This window comes from Chrysemys picta, chromosome 10 (assembly GCF_011386835.1).
Source record: "Chrysemys picta bellii isolate R12L10 chromosome 10, ASM1138683v2, whole genome shotgun sequence".
NCBI classification, from domain to species: Eukaryota; Metazoa; Chordata; order Testudines; family Emydidae; genus Chrysemys; species Chrysemys picta.
Genome location: NC_088800.1, coordinates 72,240,499 through 72,258,728, shown reverse-complemented (window position 1 = coordinate 72,258,728; position 18,230 = coordinate 72,240,499). Strand labels below are relative to the sequence as shown.

General features: G+C 38.7%; 2 protein-coding genes across 5 annotated transcripts in view; one reads left to right on the top strand and one right to left on the bottom strand.

Annotated features, from left to right (window-relative positions):
- The first annotated feature begins 1,761 nt into the window (after window positions 1-1,761).
- On the top strand, window positions 1,762-12,643 carry PDZD9 (PDZ domain containing 9). The gene is made up of 5 exons (XM_065560401.1): window positions 1,762-1,872; window positions 2,338-2,394; window positions 4,097-4,273; window positions 6,688-6,880; window positions 12,183-12,643. Exons 1-5 carry the CDS (start codon window positions 1,839-1,841, stop codon window positions 12,571-12,573), a joined length of 852 nt encoding a protein of 283 aa, XP_065416473.1. The 5' UTR covers window positions 1,762-1,838; the 3' UTR covers window positions 12,574-12,643.
- Window positions 12,108-18,230, bottom strand: part of LOC101935204 (cytochrome b-c1 complex subunit 2, mitochondrial) — a 20,736-nt gene continuing 14,613 nt past the window's right edge. For all 4 annotated transcript variants that reach the window (XM_042853208.2, XM_024102409.3, XM_042853209.2 and 1 more), the window contains exons 12-14: window positions 17,675-17,751; window positions 14,566-14,719; window positions 12,108-13,457 (exon numbers count right to left, since the gene is read on the bottom strand). In XM_042853208.2, the coding sequence (XP_042709142.1) occupies window positions 13,374-13,457; window positions 14,566-14,719; window positions 17,675-17,751 (315 nt within the window). In that variant the 3' untranslated portion in view covers window positions 12,108-13,373. The remainder of the gene's footprint in view (window positions 13,458-14,565; window positions 14,720-17,674; window positions 17,752-18,230) is intronic.

The following is an 18,230-nucleotide window of genomic DNA, read 5'->3' as shown; positions in this document are numbered from 1 at the left end:
ATAGAAAATCTATATGTCTGTCTACCTATATGACCTCCATTACTGTAGTATGTGAGCACTTCACAACATTAATAGACATCCTCACAACACCCTTATGAAGTAAGAGAAATATTGTCTTTATTTTATGCATGGGGAATCAAAGTGCAGAGAGACTAGAGTAAGTGACTTGCTCAAGTTGTATAGGAAGGCAATAGAAAAGTCAGAAATCAAACTCTGATCTGCTGAATCACAGACCAGTGCTTTAATCACACCACCACCCTTTCTCCTGGGTTCTAATTCAGGTTTTGACCACTATCAAAGTTTGTGACGTTGGGCAAGTTGCTTAATTTCGAAGTGTTACAGTTGCAACATGTGCAAAATAAGGATAAAAATTGGGACATTGTCAGGATTGATTATGTTTCTGTAGCACTTTGAAAATGTAAAACGCTATCAAAGTGCTAATTATTATTATCTGTATTAGTAGGTGTCTGGAAGCAAATCTAATTAACCTTATCTGGAAAACTAATCCAAATACAGTGACTATTGATTACATGATTTTTCCAGTAAGTAACTCCATCTAAAAGAGAATGCTTGGAACAACTGAGCATTCATCCCACCCTTGGTCCTACTGGTTATCAAAATTATAACTCTGTGCCTTAGTCTTGCTCCCAGTGATGTGAGAATGTTGTACGCTTATTGCTATTGTAAATTCTAAAGTCTAGCAGCCCAAAATCCACAGGTAGCTTTAAAAAATGCTGAAAATACTAGCAATACCTCTTCCTGCCAATGCCTACTCAGCTTTACAGAGAAGCCATAATCCTGGCCTAAACAAAGTATAGCTGGCAGACGAACTCCAAGCAGGTGGTTATCCAGTTGCCTATTATGTGAATCTCCTATGCTACCAAAAAATAATAGCAATCATCTGTGCTCAAGTCACTTGCCAGATGGGAGGTAGCAAGCAATAACAAAGAAGATACTACTAAAAACATCTAAACAGCATTCAAAAGCAATAAATTGGGGGCAGGGGGTTGTTTGTTTTGTTTTCTGCTGTTTTTTTTTCAGACCAGGGTAGGAGGATAGGATCTATCTTCAGCTTCTGTTGAAACATCCTGCTCTGGACAGATATTTAAGAGGGATTGAAAATAGTAATATATTAGTTGAAAAAAAAAAACCTGGAATTGTTCCTTCTGAGTAGGGATAGTTGGTATGTGGCAGAGATGGGAGAGCTAAGGATTTAAAATGATGTATTAACAATGTGATTCGGCAATCTTTAAGATAAATTGTGTCCCAGTACTGTCTTTTCTTAGGTCACAAATTATCATAATGGACTATTATTGTTGAATTGAGGATTATTGAAAGAAGAATACATGCCTAAGGATATGTGAAGATTCAACAATGTGGTACAGAAGTGACACTCTGTGTGGCTCATATGCGCATAAGAGTTGAGGCAGGATTGGAGCTTTAGAAAGAGAGTCTGAACTGCAGCCATTGGCAAAGTTGCTGTGCTAGACTGAAATAATCCAGCCAATATAGCAATCAGCAACACATGCCTAGCCAAACCGAAAACTTCCCCCACATCTGTCACCAAGCAAGGGAATATTGAAAGCTTGAATCCTGGCCAGCGCGTCTGTGTGTGTCTACTGCATGGTGAGGCTTTTATGGTCTCCAGTAGCTGGGGACTGTGGGAGACTCAGAACCTGACTGCCCTAGGATTCTAAACAGTTACTGGGTGTTTGAAAACTCCTCCTCACCTGCTGCTCTGTTCTTCCCCCCACAGGCCACCATGGGGAGACAACTGCTTTCAAAGAGACACGCCTGAGACATTTGTCCATTTGATTTTCTCTTATAGTCTGGGATCCATGGAAGGGGCAGAAGCTTCTGATACACCAGCCGGTGAAAATGAAACCAAATGAGTTTTAATTCCCTCCCAACCTGTTGCGTCCTTTCCTGTTCTCCCATCTTCCCACCATCACCCCAGTACTTCAGGAAAAGCCCCAAACTCTGCATTTGAAGGGGTTCCAAGCTTTGGGCATCCTCTTGTTACCACTATACCTATGACCAGATTACTTGCCTCCTTCCTAGACCTTTGTCACCCCACGTCTCAGCATCCAGAGACACCTCTTCTTTTGGAGGGGTGGACGGTTGAGTAGTTTGATACATATTGCATTCTCATAAAATCTGCAGTGGGATACAGGGCAGATGGCCAGAGGAGAGAATGTCACTTCAGGGGAAGAGAGCTGGATATTACTTCATTCAGAAGACCTGCAGAATTTAGGGTTGGCCTTGCAGAGCTTTATGAGTAATGTAGGGGTGCTGCAGGGTAAGGTTTGTAAAGTTTCCGATTTTCTCTCCCTACAGAACAAAAAAGAAATCCAGACACTTTCCCTGGAGATTATGGAAATGGGTCAATATCAGGTGAGGATAGAATCAAGAGCGTGATCCAAAGCCCATTGGAGTCAATGGGGAGGTCTTTCCATTCATTTCAATGGGCTTTGGCTCAGGCCCTCTCTTATTTTATGCTTTTATTTTTCCTGTCATGTGCTGCAGGGTAATCTAGTGTAGTGAATACAGAGCCAGAAATCAGGAAACTTGGATTCTAATCCTCATTATAGTACAGACTTTCTATGTGATTTGGGTTGTGAGTTCAATCCTTGAGGGGACCATTTAGGGATCTGGGGCAAAAATCTGCCTGGGGATTGGTCCTGCTTTGAGCAGGAGGTTGGACTAGATGACCTCCTGAGGTCCCTTCCAACCCTGATATTCTATGATTTTGGGCAAATCACTTAGGGTATATTTACACTAACTGGGAGTATGTCTCCGTGCGTCAGTATACAGACATAAGCTAGTTCTGCTTGAAATAGCGCACTAAAATTGCAGTGCGGACATTGTGGCATGGGTGGCGGCACAGATTAGCCACCTGAGCTAGTTGGACTCATACTTGGAGAGCTACCCTGTGCCACAATGTCAACATTAATTTTAGTGTGTTAGTTCAAGTGGAGCTAATGTGAGTCTGTCTACCCAGGCTGGGAAGCAATCTCCCAGCTGAGGTGTAGACATACCCTTCAGGCCTGATCACAAGCCCACTGAAGTCAATGAATAGACTCCTATTGACTTCAGTGGATTTTAAATTATGCCTTTAATCTTTCTGTGCTTTACCCTCCTCCATCTATAAAATGGTGGTAATCCTTAGGTACTTTCATAAAGTGCTTTGAAATCATTGGAGAGAAAGTGCTGCGTAAGTTTAAAGTAGGAGTAGTATTTCTGCCACAGAAGCCCAAAGCTTACATCTTCTTAAAACAGAAAGCTTGTTTTAATATACTTTTGCTGCAATCTCATCATTTTTCCAGGCTTTTGGTCCAGAGGCAAGCTGAAGGTTGGAGGATTCATTTTGTGATCTTCATTATGTTCGCTGGTGAAGTCGAGTTAGAATGAGCTGTCCTTTATTGTGTACTATTTATATTACACATTTTAATGGATAGTGAATGCCCAGGGTATAGCATCTAAAGAAATGAAATACATTTGCCAAGCACCAGTCCCTTCCTTCATGCAAGCAGGAGTGTGTAAAACCCATCCGCTGGCAATTTGGATATGAATCTTATCCAAAAATATTGACACAGGAAATTAATTTTCTCATATGAATTTTCAGCTTTCTTGAAAGCTCTAACAGTTGGTGGCCTCGCTGTGCTGTTATTTCTCTACCTTGTTCTCTTCCTTCCCTGAATGCATACAGCCATTTAAAATGAATCTAAAGTAATATACAATGTAAGCAATATTTGTTTGTTTTTCTCAATACAGTGTGTGAACTTTTAGAAACAGGCTTCTGAGTGTGTTGAGAAAAAGCTATTTTAGAAATATTTCTTTTTAGATCATTTATGGAATACACAATGTAACTTTTACATAGGTGTGTTTTCTGGCACCAGTTCAGCAGCCCACCCTATTCAGAAAAGCACTTAAGCATATGTTGAACTTTAAGCATGTGAGACTAAAGTGCTTTGCTGATGGAATGGATTTAAGTACTTGCTTACTTGTTTTGCTGAATTAGGGCTTGTGATGGTGGAGTAAGAAAATCACAATATCATAATTTCAAGTATTAAAATGTCCCGCTCACTTTCCAAAGGGCAGTTTCCGGCACTGGAAAAGATCTCTGAACATACTTTGAGTGCTACATTAAAGACCAATATTAAGATGGGAGAACAAGGATTAGGTCTTATAGTAATTCAGAATGGACCATATCTCCAGATGACAAGTCTGGTTGAGAAAGGCTCTGCAGCTAAGAATGGAAGACTCAAACCAGGTAAAAAAAAATACCACAACCCTAATCTTCAGAATTTCATAGGTATGTTCCATTCCAGAGTTTATACTTTGTTGCCCTGCTTTTGACCTAATTTATGCTGATGTAAATCAGGAGTAATATTACTTAAATCAGTGGAATTATAGTGGCATAGAACTGGTACAAGCAATATGAGAGTCAGGCTCATGTCACAGAAATATCCAACTGATAAATGAAGCCAGTCCAGTTTTATATTAAAATTCCTATTGTCTTAATTTCATTAAAATTGGCTGATAGAGGTGACTATTTCCTAATTAGATTAAGAAAAAGGCATATCTAAATTGCACAAACTTTTATATATAATATAAACGGGATTGGAACATTGTGTTATGCATCCTACTTTAAGTATTCAAGACCAAAACAAATTTCTTACTTGTGTTTCATACTAATATTTCATAGCTGCACTGTAATGTGCAGTTTTCTTACACATGCATCTATAAACATATTTTACTATAAAATAATTAATATAAAGCAATCTGAAAGGATTAAAGATCAAAAAAGAAATCATTCAAAGCCCAGCTTAGGTTGTCATAAAAATTAACAATGGAAAAGATACGTATTAGGTCATTTGTTTCCCCTAGACTAGGTTATCCATACTTTCCTTGGCAAAAGAGGGTGGATTGCCTAGTGGTTTAGTGAACAAAATTGGATGTTTCAGCATAGTCACCTTTTTTCTCTCTTACTGCCCTGATGCCTTGAGGATACTAAGAGAACCAGGGTGCAGCAAATGTCAGTAATCTCACTACTGCAGTTGAACTTGGCAGCCTCCAGTTCTCCTGGTCCTTATGGCTTGTGAACTTCTTTCAATATTTTATTTTATTATTATTCCTGGTTCTTGGACCCCACTAACTGAAGTTCATGAAGAGAGGTCCTCTGTTGAAATGGGGATTTTTATTTTATTTTATTTTTTTAAAGGTAGACCCTCTCCTATTCTAATGAACATTTGCTTGGGCACAGGAATGGGAAAATGACACTTTTACTGTAGATAAAATTTCTCCTTTCTGGACACTGGATGTGCTTTCACAGCTGACAGCTTTTAACAAATAATTGTTCTTCATGTTGTCAGAAGTCTTGACATAAGACTTTCAAAACAATAAATTCATGTCTCCATAAATTAGGATTGTCATCATATGCTGCCTCTTGGAACAAATGTAATAGTTCTTTAGTCATCTGAGTAATAGCCTGATTGTAGTTAACATTTCTAACTAAAGTGAAAATATCTTAAGACAGTTTGACAAAAGGAGAATAAGGGTACTATTTAATCAGGGGTATCAAATTCATGCAGCCATTTTAAATTATGGTCTGTGAACAGAAGATATATATTAACTCCTCGCTTAACATTGTAGTTATGTTCCTGAAAAATGCTAGTTTAAGTGAATCCAATTTTCCGATAAGAATTAATGTACATAGGGAGAGTTAGGTTCCAGGGAAATTTTTTTCACCAGATAAAAGACTCTCTCTCTCTCTCTCTCTCTCTCTCTCTCTCTATATATATATATATACACATAGTATAAGTTTTAAACAAGCAATTTAATACTGTACACAGCAGTGATGATTGTGAAGCTTGGTTGAGGTGGTGAAGTCAGGGTGGAAAAGGGTGGGATATTTCCCAGGGAATGCCTTATTGCTAAATGATGAACTAGCACTCAGCTGAGACCTCAAGGGTTAACACATTGTTGTTAATGTAGCCTCACACTCTACAAGGCAGCACGAACAGAGGGAGGGGAGACAGCATGGCAGAGAGAGACAGAGACACACACACACCGTGTATGAGAGAGATGCACATTGCCCCTTTAAGTACGCTGTCCCGACTTTAAGTACACTACCTTTTTAAGTCGATCAGCAAGTTGCGACAGCAGCTGCTGCCAGCAAACTCCCTCCGTCCTGAGCCCTCTTGTGTCCCTCCACTGCTCTGTGGAGATGGGATAAAGGAGTGGGGACTAGGGGGGGGACACCCTGACATTAGCACCCCTCTTTTCCCTGTCTGCACAGCAAGCAGGAGGCTCCCAGGAGCAGCTCCAAGGCAGTGGGGGGAGGGACAGCTGAACTGCCTGGTAATCGATAACCTGCTGGGCAGCTGCCACACAGTGAACTTAGGGGAGCGGGGAGCTGATGGGGGGGGGGGGGAGGGGCGGTCCACCCTGGTTCCAAGCCCCCACCAGCTAGCTCCAATGGGCTGCTCTTTCTGCAAGCAGTGGACAATGCAGGTGGATGCCAAACAACATTATAAGGGAGCATTGTGCAACTTTACACGAGAATGTTCTCTAATTGCTCAGCAACGTAATAATGAAACGTTTACTGGGACGACTTTAAGTGAGGAGTTACTGTATAGAGTTGGGATTTTTATACTGAATACTCTTGAATTTTTCCCCTGGCAGGTGATATTTTGATTAAAATTGGACACGCTAACGTTTTAGGGTGGACACTGCGAGAGCTTTGGCAACTTTTGCACAATATTCCCATAGGAACAGTTCTACAGATCAGGGTTTACAGAGATTTTGTTGAAGTACCTCAGCACTGGCAAAATGCACTTGAATTAATTCCTGAAGTAAAGCCTCCTGTGAAGACAGAGTAAGAAACAAATGCTATTTTTAATGGGTTTTTTCACAATATAGAGTTTAATTATACTAGTCTACTGAGGAAGACAGGGCAATGATGTGGTAGCAGTCTGGTTTTAGTTTCATTACTAATCAAGTATAAAAGGTAGAGTTCTTTTAAAAATGTACTTCTTTCCAATATAATCATCTCCTACTCTTAGAAATATCTTGAAGGAAGTGCAGCTACCTAGAAACTTACCTCCCTGGAAAAGCCAACAGGTCTTCCAGCGTTTGTTGCCTATACATTGTTCAAAAGTACTAAGATAAAACACCAAATTTCTATTTCAGACTTTTCCCATCCTCAAAGGGAGAGCACCTCATCTTGCATAAGTTGGCATAGCTTCCTTGACTTAAATGCAGCTATACCTATTTATAGCAGCTGAGCACCTAGATTATTATATGATGTTACAAAATGCAGGTAACCAGAGACCTGTAACCAAATAAACAGTTTAATGGCTCACTAGTCATTCAACCGTATTAACAATAAGGTCATGGCTTACTATGTTTAGTCCTCATGACCTCTTAGTTGACCTTTCTAGAAATGTTTATATTGCTGTGTAGTGTTATGTTCAGTTTCTATAAAGACAAGTATTATGAGGCCCTTTTTTAAAAAAGGTCATAAGTTCTCATCTCCTAAAAATAAGCGTCACTACAACAAGTAGTAATCGATGCTAGGGACACTAGGCAGTAAAAGTTTTTCTAAGGCATGGGGACAGATGTTCTAGTAAGGAGGGAAGACTAAAGCTCAGGAACAGGAAAGAAGATGAGGGAGCTTACAGAGGAGAAGTTAGCTGGGAATGGGAAATTCAAAAGCATCTGATTAGGGCACAAGAGTGATAATGAAGGAGGAAGTTCAGGCAATAAGAATAAGAAGGGGGCTATCTGGAAAGCTAGTTCTTTAAACGTATATATCAACTAGGGCTGTCGATTAATTGCAGTTAACTCACATGATTAACTAAAAAAAAATTAACTGCACTGTTAAACAATAGAATATCAATTGAAATTTATTAAATATTTTTGGATGTTTTTCTACATTTTCAAATATATTGATTTCTATTAAAACACAGAATATAAAGTGTACAGTGCTCACACTTATTTTTGATTACAAATATTTGCACTGTAAAAACAAGCAAAAAATAGTATTTTTCAATTCACCTCATAGAAGTACTGCAGTGCAATCTCTTTATTGTGAAAATGTAACTTACAAATGTAGATTTTTTTTTGAAAGAACTGGAACAGACCTCGAGAGGTCATCTAGTCCAGTCCCCTGCATTCAGATAAGTATTATCTAGACCATCCCTGACAGGTGTTTGTCCAACCTACTCTTAAAATCCACAATGATGATTTCACACCCTCCCTAGGCAATTTATTCCAGTGCTTAACCACTCTGACAGTTAGGAAGTTTTTCCTAATGTCCAACCTAAACCGCCCTTGCTGCAATTTAAGCCCATTGCTTCTTGTCCTATGCGCAGAGGTTAAAAAGAACAATTCCCCCCCCCCCCCCCCCCGGTCCTTATAACAACCTTTTATGTACTTGAAAACTTATCATGTCCCCTCTCAGTCTTCTCTTCTCCAGTCTAAACAAACCCAATTTTTTCAATCTTCCCTCATAGGTCATGTTTTCTAGACCTTTAAACATTTTTGTTGCTCTTTTCTGAACTTTCTCCAATTTGTCCACATCTTTCCTGAAATGTGGCACCCAGAACTGGACACAATACCCAGTTGAGGCCTAATCAGTGCGGAGTAGAGTGGAAGAATTACTTCTCATTTTTTGCTTACAATACTCCTGCTAATACATCCCAGAATGATGTTTGCTTTTTTTGCAACAGTGTTATACTGTTAACTCATATTTAGCTTGTGATCCACTATGACCCCCAGATCCCTTTCCGCAGTACTCCTTCTTAGGCAGTCACTTCCCATTTTGTATGTGTGCAACTGATTGGTCCTTTCTAAGTGGAGTACTTTGCATTTGTCCTTACTGAATTTCATCCTATTTACTTCAGACCATTTCTCCAGTTTGTCCAGATCATTTTGAATGTTAACCCTATCTTCCAAAGCACTTGCAAGCCCTCCTAGTTTAGTGTACTCTCTATGCCATTAGCTAAATTATTGAAAAGAACCGGACCCAGAACCAGTCCCTGCAGGACCCCACTCGTTATGCCCTTCCAGCATGACTGTGAATCACTGATAACTACTCTCTGGGAACGATTTTCCAACCAGTTATGCACCCACCTTATAGTAGCTCCATCTAGGTTGTATTTCCCTAAGTTTGTTTATGAGAAGGTCATGTGAGACAGTATCAGAAGCCATACTAAAGTCAAGATATACCACATCTACTGCTTCCTCCCTATCCACAAGGCTTGTTAACCTGTCAAAGAAAGCTATCAGGTTGATTTGACACAATTTGTTCTTGACAAATCCATTCTATTATTTAACACCTTATCTTCTAGTTGTTTACAAATTGATTGTTTAATTATTTGCTCCATTATCTTTCCAGGTACAGAAGTTAAGCTGACTGGTCTGTAGTTCCCTGGGTTGTCCTTCTTTCCCTTTTTATAGATGGTGTGACAAAGTTCCTCCTCTATCTTGGTGGGTCCTACGCTTATTGGTGGATTTTCTTGCCTCAGAGATTCACCATGTGGGTTGGGGAACAGCCCAGAGACCTTCCCCTCTGGAAGAACCCACAGTCCAGGTCAATTGGGAGGTTTGGGGGGAACCTGGGCCCGCCCTCTACTCCGGGTTCCAGCCCAGGGCCCTGGGGACTGCAGCTGTCTATAGTGCCTCCTGTAACAGCTGCATGACAGCTACAACTCCCTGGGCTACTTCCCCATGGCCTTCTCCAAACAACTTCCTTATTCTCACCACAGGACCTTCCTCCTGGTGTCTGATAACGCTTGTGCTCCTCACTCCCACCACAAACTGAAGTGAGCTCTTTTTAAAACCCAGGTGCCCTGATTAGCCTGCCTTAATTGATTCTAGCAGCTTCTTTTTAATTGGCTCCAGGTATTCTAATTAGCCTGCCTGCCTTACCTGGTTCTAGCAGGTTCCTGATTACTCTAGTGCAGCCCCTGCTCTGGTCACTCAGGGAACAGAAAACTACTCATCCAGTGACCAGTATATTTGCCCTCTACCAGACTCCTGTACCCCACTGGTCTGGGTCTGTCACAATGGGCACTATATTTGCCCTTTTTCATTCTTCTGGAGTGTCTCCTGTCTTCTATGACTTTTCAAAGATAATTGCTAATGGCTCATATCTCCTCAGTCAGCTCCTTGAGTATTCTAGGATGCATTTCATCAGACCCTGGTGATTTGAAGACATCTAACTTGTCTAAGTAATTTTTGACTTGTTCTTTCCCTATTTTAGGTTCTGATCCTACCTCATTTTCACTGGCATTCACTATGTTAACTGTCCACTCACCACCAATCTTCTTGGTGAAAACTGAAACAAAGAAGTCATTACGCACCTCTCCCATTTCCACATATTCTATTATTGTCTTTCCCCCCTCATTGAGTAACAGGCCTACTCTGTCCTTTTTGTTACATAACCACACTCAAAAACAATGTAAACCTTCAGAGCCTACAAGTCCACTCAGTCCTAGCTCCAGTTCATTTGCAAATTTGACACCATCAGATCAGGATTAAACAAAGACTGTGAATGGCTATCCAACTACAGAAACAGTTTCTCCTCCCTTGGTGTTCACACCTCAACTGCTAGCAGAGCACCTCACCCTCCCTGATTGAACTAACCTCGTTATCTCCACACTGATATATACCTGCCTCTGGAGATTTCCATTACTTGCATCTGAAGAAGTGAGGTTTTTACCCACGAAAGCTTATGCTCCCAGTACTTCTGTTAGTCTCAAAGGTGCCACAGGACCCTCTGTAACTTTATTTACAGTTACTGGAGATACTGCTGCCCGCTTCTTATTTACAATGTCACCAGAAAGTGAGAACAGGCATTCGCATGGCACTTTTGTAGCCGGCCTTGCAAGGTGCTTATGTGTCTGATGCATGAAGGGGCATACAAATGTTTTGGCCACCATTCCAGCAGACATGCTTCCATGCTGATGTTTGTTTAAAAAAAAAGTGTTAATTACATTTGTGACTGAACTCCTTTGTGTAGAATTGTATGTTTCCTGCTCTATTTTACCTGCATTCTGCTATATTTCATGTTATAGCAGTCTCGGATGATGACCCAGAACATGTTCATTTTAAGAACACTTTCACAGCAGATTTGCCAAAACACAAAGAATGTACTAATGTGAGATTTCTAAAAATAGCTACAATACTTGACCCCACGTTTAAGTATCTGAAGCGCCGTCCAAAATCTGAGAGCATGCTTTTAGAAGTCTTAAAAGAGCAACACTCTAATGTGGAAGAAACTACAGAACCCAAACCGCCAAAAAAGAAAATCAACCTCGTGCTGGTGGCATCTGACTCAGATGATGAAAATGAACATGCATCGGTCCGCTCTGCTATGGATCGTTATTGAGCAGAACTTGTCATCAGTATGGATGCACGTCCTCTGGAATGGTGGTTGAAGCCTGAAGGGACATATGAATCTTTATCACAGCTGTCATGTAAATATCTTGCAACGCTGGCTACAAACAGTGCCATACGATCGTCTTTTCTCACTTTCGTTGTAAACAAGAAACGGGCAGCATTAGCTCCTGCAAATTGTAACTAAACTTGTTTGTCTGAGTGATTGGCTGAACAAGAAGTAGGACTGAGTGGACTTGTAAGCTCTAAAGTTTTACTTAGTTTTATTTTTGAGTTGCAGTTATTTTTTGTACATAATTCTACATCTGTAAATTCAACTTTCATGGTAAAGAGATTGCACTACACTACTTATATTAAGTGAATTTTAACTGCGAATATTTGTAATAAAAAAATAAAGTGAGCACTGTACACTTTGTATTCTGTGTTGTAATTAAAAGCAATGTATTTTAAAATGTAGAAGACATCCAAAAATATTTAAATAAGTGGTATTCTATTGTTTAATCATGCGATTAAACAGATTAATCACTTGACAGCCCTAGTTGCAACTAAGTCAGTAAGTCAAATTCTTTAGTATTCTGAATGAAACAAGGATAATTTAAATATCTTTCAGTAAAATGAAAGCTGACATTCCCTTTTGTTGTTTAAAACCCAGGTGTTGTAGCATTATGTTAAGTCCAAGCAGAAGAATACACACACAAAAATGCACAAATCAAATATTTCAATTTTGACACCCTTATCACAAGTAAAGAACTTGTAATTAAAGCTACGTAACTCTTGTACATTTTTAGCATTTCAAGTAAAGACAGTGAGACAAAAGATGACACGTGGACAAGCAGTGATGATTATGAAGATGGAGACTCTGATGGAAGTTTTAGATACAAAACTACACAATCATTTTGTTATGATTCTACCAAAGAATTGCCATCAATTTCGAAAACTTGGCATGCATTTAAAAGAAAAAAACACACATTTACTGTAGGTGCTGATATTGGATGTGACATTATAATTCATAAAGATTCTGATGCATGGTATAGTTCTGACTTTGCTACTGATGGCATTAGATCTTCATACTGGACTATGGAAACACACGACAGCGAATCAACATCATCTTCTTCCTCTATATCAGATGCATTTTGGCTTGAAGAGTTTGCCAGTATTTTGGAATAACTGAATGGTCACATCCAATTTTAAACCTTCAGAAATGGGATTTTTCTGAAGCACTTTATCAGCTGAAGGTTCACTTTCAAAATATTGATTTTGAAATTAGGTAATTTGAAGATTTAGCATAGCATGCCTTGACTGCCTAGGATATTTGGAAATCTGGATTCTAAGATGATAGCTGCTATCCAAAGCCACTCTTCCAGATCTTAAGAAAAAACCTGCTAAAATCTCCATCAATCCTACCTGTGAAGGGAACATTAAACATGCTGCTTCGGTGAGTCCAGTGATCAAGGTACAGCAGGCAAGTGCTAGAGCTGCAGTATATTGCTTTCAGCTTTTAAAGGTAAGTCTGATAATTTACTTAAGGTAATATGGTGCAAATGGCAATTTTACCAACAACTATTCTTGAATGTGTTAAGGATATATAACTGGGATATTAACTGTGGCAATTACAAATTTAATCTGCATCAAGAATGTAGTTAGCCTATTATTAATCTCTGGTAGTTTTTGTAAGGCACACACCTAAAGGCCAACTCATTGTTTCACTATATTTAAATATTTTTAATCAATAATGTTCAATGTTTCCATACTTATACAGACCTTACTTTCAGTAGATAAATATATTAACAAAAACTAAGCATATGAACTCAGCACTTTATTCAATATATGCAAGCCCACAAGTTAATTATCTAGATTCATATTCTTGACATTTGAATTCAGAAACAGGTTGATTGTAACTTATGTATAATATAATTGGCATACAGTGAGAAGAGTCCACTTTGAATCTGCCTCAGTTTTGTTTCCTACTACAACTCATCAACAAAAGGGGTATTTCCCAAGTTCCCGCTAGCTGCCATTGATTTCTTCCCATCAACAAACTTCTTTGCAGCCTGAAAAGAAATAAATAAAAATTGGACATTAAGGAAACAGTCACACTTAGATTCCATTAGGCACACTGAACAAGCTTGTCTCATTGCTTCAGAGTCCCAGCTTCAACTGATTTATGGAATCAGCAATGTGGTATCATTTCTTAGAGTGATGATTTTTAATAAGCTGTCTAAACTGACTCAGTTTGACAGATTGATATCAGCCTGAAGAATGTAGAAAAGTAGCAACTTTTCCCAGCTCTCTGAAGTGGTCATACATATGCCTAACAGAAAATATTTTCTATTCAGGTAAAAAAAAAGCAGCAGAAAGGTCCAGTGTATCAATCACTGAAGTGAGAGTCAGGAGACCTGGGTTCTATTCCCAATTCTACCAATGACGACCTGTATGACCCGGGCAAGTCACTTTGGTGCTCTATGAACTCTATGCCCCTCCCACCGTTTGTCCGTCTTGTCTATTTATATTATAAGCTCTTTGAGGCAGGGACCATCTCTTACTATATGTTTATACAGTTCTGAGCACAATGGAGCCGCTGGGCACTACTGTCATTCAAATGAGTAATAACAGCTTTGTGAAGAGATTTGAATGTTCTAGATTTGTTTTCCCCACTAGATTTCCAGATGGAATTTGTTCAGTTCAGAAATCAAGATTATTATCATTGTCATTACCACTACTCAGCGTCTCAATAAAATACTGTGAGGTATTCATTTTGCTTCTTACAATCACACCCTAGGGTTGAATCCTCCATAACCTTAATCAGGTGTAGTATTCTCTACTGACATCAGTGGGACAACTCCTAACCGTAGTTTTGTATGATTAGGTAAATAGCTGGAATTGTTTCTACATTTACTTGTAATGGTAGAATTCAGCTAAATTCTCACAGCTATATTGACTTTGCCATATACAATATTAAAGATTGTTCCCATCAGTAAACTAAGCAGACAACTCAAAAGGCATAGCTAGCAGAGACTTGTAAGCATCATAGAACCACTTTTTACAGGGTCCCTGTATATATATTTTATACACCCAGAAAAGTATGCTAGTCTTAATTGTGCATAGCAAAGCTTATATGGAATCATTCTGTAAACAATGCATATGGACACATTTACTTACATTCACAATATCAGCAGTGGCTATGGAGTCAATGTTTTGAATTACAGCTGTTGGTGATGTATATATACCAGATGCCAATGCCTCGGAACCGATTTCATCAAGTAATCCGTCTGAGGTCTCAACTAACATCAAGTACCTGGCTTTCAGATGATTTCTGCCAAACAAAGTGTTGAGAATATCTGAGTAAGTAAATCTTCCAATGTTACTCAGTAGTTATAGACTAAATTAGAACTCCCAGTTGTGCAGTTTTGTGCAACTTGGGGTTCTTAACTTCACTTTTGCTTTAATGCCCACCTCTGAAGCCTTAGCATTCTGGGGATGAGCACCCTGCAATACTGGGATATTTTTATGGCTCTTCAAGCGCAATGATTTAAAGTCTCTTGCTGTGTCGAAACAGAAGCTCTCTCTTATGAGTATGGGAGCCTAAAACATATGATCAGCCAAAGAGGCACTAGAACTATTCAAAAGGACAAATTCCAGAAAGCTGAGAGGTAATGTGGCAGAGGACCTCCCACCCCCTGCAATGATCAGAAAGCTCTGGAAAAACTTTCAAGGGTCAGATACCAACTAGAGGCAGGCACAAAAGATGGAACTCTCAAGCAGGGCCCAAGGTACCCTTTTTCCCCAGTAGTTAGGGATTTTGTTTGTTTGTTTGTTTTTTATTAAAGCTTCTGGCTGGAATGTGAATATTTCAAGTTTTGTTGGGCTACTTTCAAACAAATTTAAAGAATGTGATAATTTCAGTATTTTCTAGCCATGGATGTTCAAGTTTTAGCTTTGGCAGTTTTTTGAAAATTAGAGATTTCTGGTTTTAGGTTTAAAACTAAATTATCAGGTCTCATCTAGAAAAGTATAGACAGTAGTTTTACGGCAAGGTGTAAACAATTAACAAAAACAATTCACACTTTTCTGTACAATAGGTTAGTGCTTTGTTTAAAGAATTGTAGCATAATACTTTTTGTTCCCTTATATTATTTATTTGCCTCAAGCAGATTCCCATTGCTAGTCTCGATCTAGTTTATGAAAGTTAGTGTTTATTTTTTAATTTTAAAAGTAGAATAGGAACAGTTTAATCCAAAATGGTGATCTGTGGCACATACTATAATTGAGAAGGAACGTTAATGTTACGAATGAATTCAGCTAGGGCCACTAATACTCGCATCAAACACTAATTACCTTTTTTTTTTTTTTTTTTTTTTTTTTTAAACTACTCCCCAACTACAGGAAAAATTAGCAACATACTCCAAGGAAGATAATATGGAGAAAAACACTGCAGAAGAAAAAAAAGTAGTGACATCTATCTATCTATATATATTAGGAAGATTTGTATTCAGTGCTATAAATAAATTAACAGGTAGAAGATTTAACAGCTGGCTGATGAGAAAGGATACAATCATTTGTTTATCATGTTTTGTATGCAATCATGCAAAGTGTAATACCAATTTAAAGTTCTACATACAATCTTATAATAAATAGATTTTATATATGCAAGACTCGGTGACTCCTATTCGCTGCCTGCGGCTGAATCTACTGTGGGCTGTAATACTTGGGCCTAATTTTGGATGTTGGGTTTAATGTGCAGGTGCTGGGTGGTAGTGGTGGCCATTACATACAGAAGGTCAGATTAGATGATCTGGTAGTTTCTTCTGGCTTTAAACTCTATGGGTATGCCTACACTGCAATTAGAAACCCGTGGCTGGCTTGTGCCAGCAGACATGGGCTCAGGCAAAGGGGCTGTTTAATTGTGGTATAGACATTCAAGCTTGGGCACTATGATCCTGTCAGTTGGGAGGGTCCCTGAACTTGGGCTGCAGCCCAAGCCCGAACATCTACACAGCAATGAAACAGACCCTTAGCCCAAGTCAGCTGGCACAGGTTCAGCTGCAGGTTTTTAATTGCAATATAGATTATACTCTGTAATTTAGGATAGTAGTTGAATCTTACTGCTTTAATTTAGAACAGAAAAATCACAATACAATCCCAGAGATTAACTGCACCTTAACTATTACAGTTGCACCCCACTGTATTATTAGCTAGCTATTGTGTTTGCAGGCCTGCAAATCAGGAACTTCTAAAACTGTTAGTTTTGCCATCAGAGAAGTGGCAATATTACTTTCCTACTTTATAGGGCTTTCAAGATTAGATACTTAATGTCCTTGGATAACGCAATACCACCAATTTAATGTTTTATGTTTTCAAAACATTTTAAAAATACCATTTGCAAGGCCTCACTATTAGTGTTTTAAAGATGTAAGTGCATACTAAATATTGCTGGTTGGGGAATCATCTCAGTGTTATCTTGTAGGGAATTTCCTAAATAAAGCAGTTGAGAGAAGTATTTAAACTGGAATCATATATTCTTGTGTGCTAAAATTGAATCTCAGCTTCTGCTGACAGCTGTCATTTATATCTAATGAAGAAGTAGTTATCAGTAAGTTATTCTTTAAGAACACTTTTTGCTGATTTAACAAGTTTCTATAGGAATTGCGGCTAGCATAGAATTTACTATAATTTTCCTAACAGCAACAGTAGTACTTTAACTTAAAAAAAGAAGATTTATTGGGTAGGGAGTGTATATCATTCCCATCCCCACATGCTTTTGCTAGGTATAATTACAGAGCAATGAGTCTCGACCTAGGCAGTTATACTGCACACCTACACAGTTGAAACCGTTGCCCTACAGAAGGCTCTTTATAAATGCTTACTGACAGGAAGCTGAGCATGTGATGTTATAACTCCACTTTTATAACAAATGAAAGCAGTGACGCACAGACCTCAGAGCCGAACTAGTGATCAACATTATCTAAAAGAGTTACAGTAGTGTGAATTCATTGTTTCATTTACTATAGTACTATATATTCATATTTAAACAGTATATTAATATATATAAATTCTCACAGAAAAATGACCGACCAAGTATTATTTTATCAACTACAATTGGTTAATAACAGAAAGCATCCTGATTGGTTAACAATTAAATCAGTGTTTTAATATCAACTGCAGCAAAGGGCCCCAGGAGATTCATTAAAGAGCCATTTGCGGCTTGAAAGCCCCAGTCTGAGTATCACTGAGGTAAAGTGTTTATTAGACATTTTTTGTACCAACTTACTTAGCCCTTGTGACATCTTCATCAGTGATACTGCCCTGAGCAATTGCCTTTACCTGGTTCAAAGCAGCCTTAATGACCTAGGACAAAAGTTAAGCAGTTTTTTTAAAATTTGGCATGAATGGCTTGATCATTCCCAACCCACAAGACGTCTTCTCTTTACTGAGCAGAAACAAAGGACATTAAGTTTGAAAGGCTGCTTCACCTGTTTCACATTCCATTTTATTGGCTCATCATTCTTCTCAACCTCATCACATATTAACAGCCTCCTCCAATAACTACTATACACTGTATTCAGTCAGGTGAGCTAACCAAAAAGTTTAGTCTGTGCTTTGAATCTCATATTGCCTCCAAAATGATCCCAAGTCCTTACACCAAATAAAATGTGATCACACACTCTTCCCCCATTAGATTCAAACCCAGTTCTCAGAGATGATCAATTCAGCCCGGTTTCTGACAGTTAACTAAGTTCATTAGAATCCACTTAAAAACGGATACATTTACCCACTTATAGTCAGCAATCTCAAGAATGCATTCACTACTGCTACTTTATTTTTGT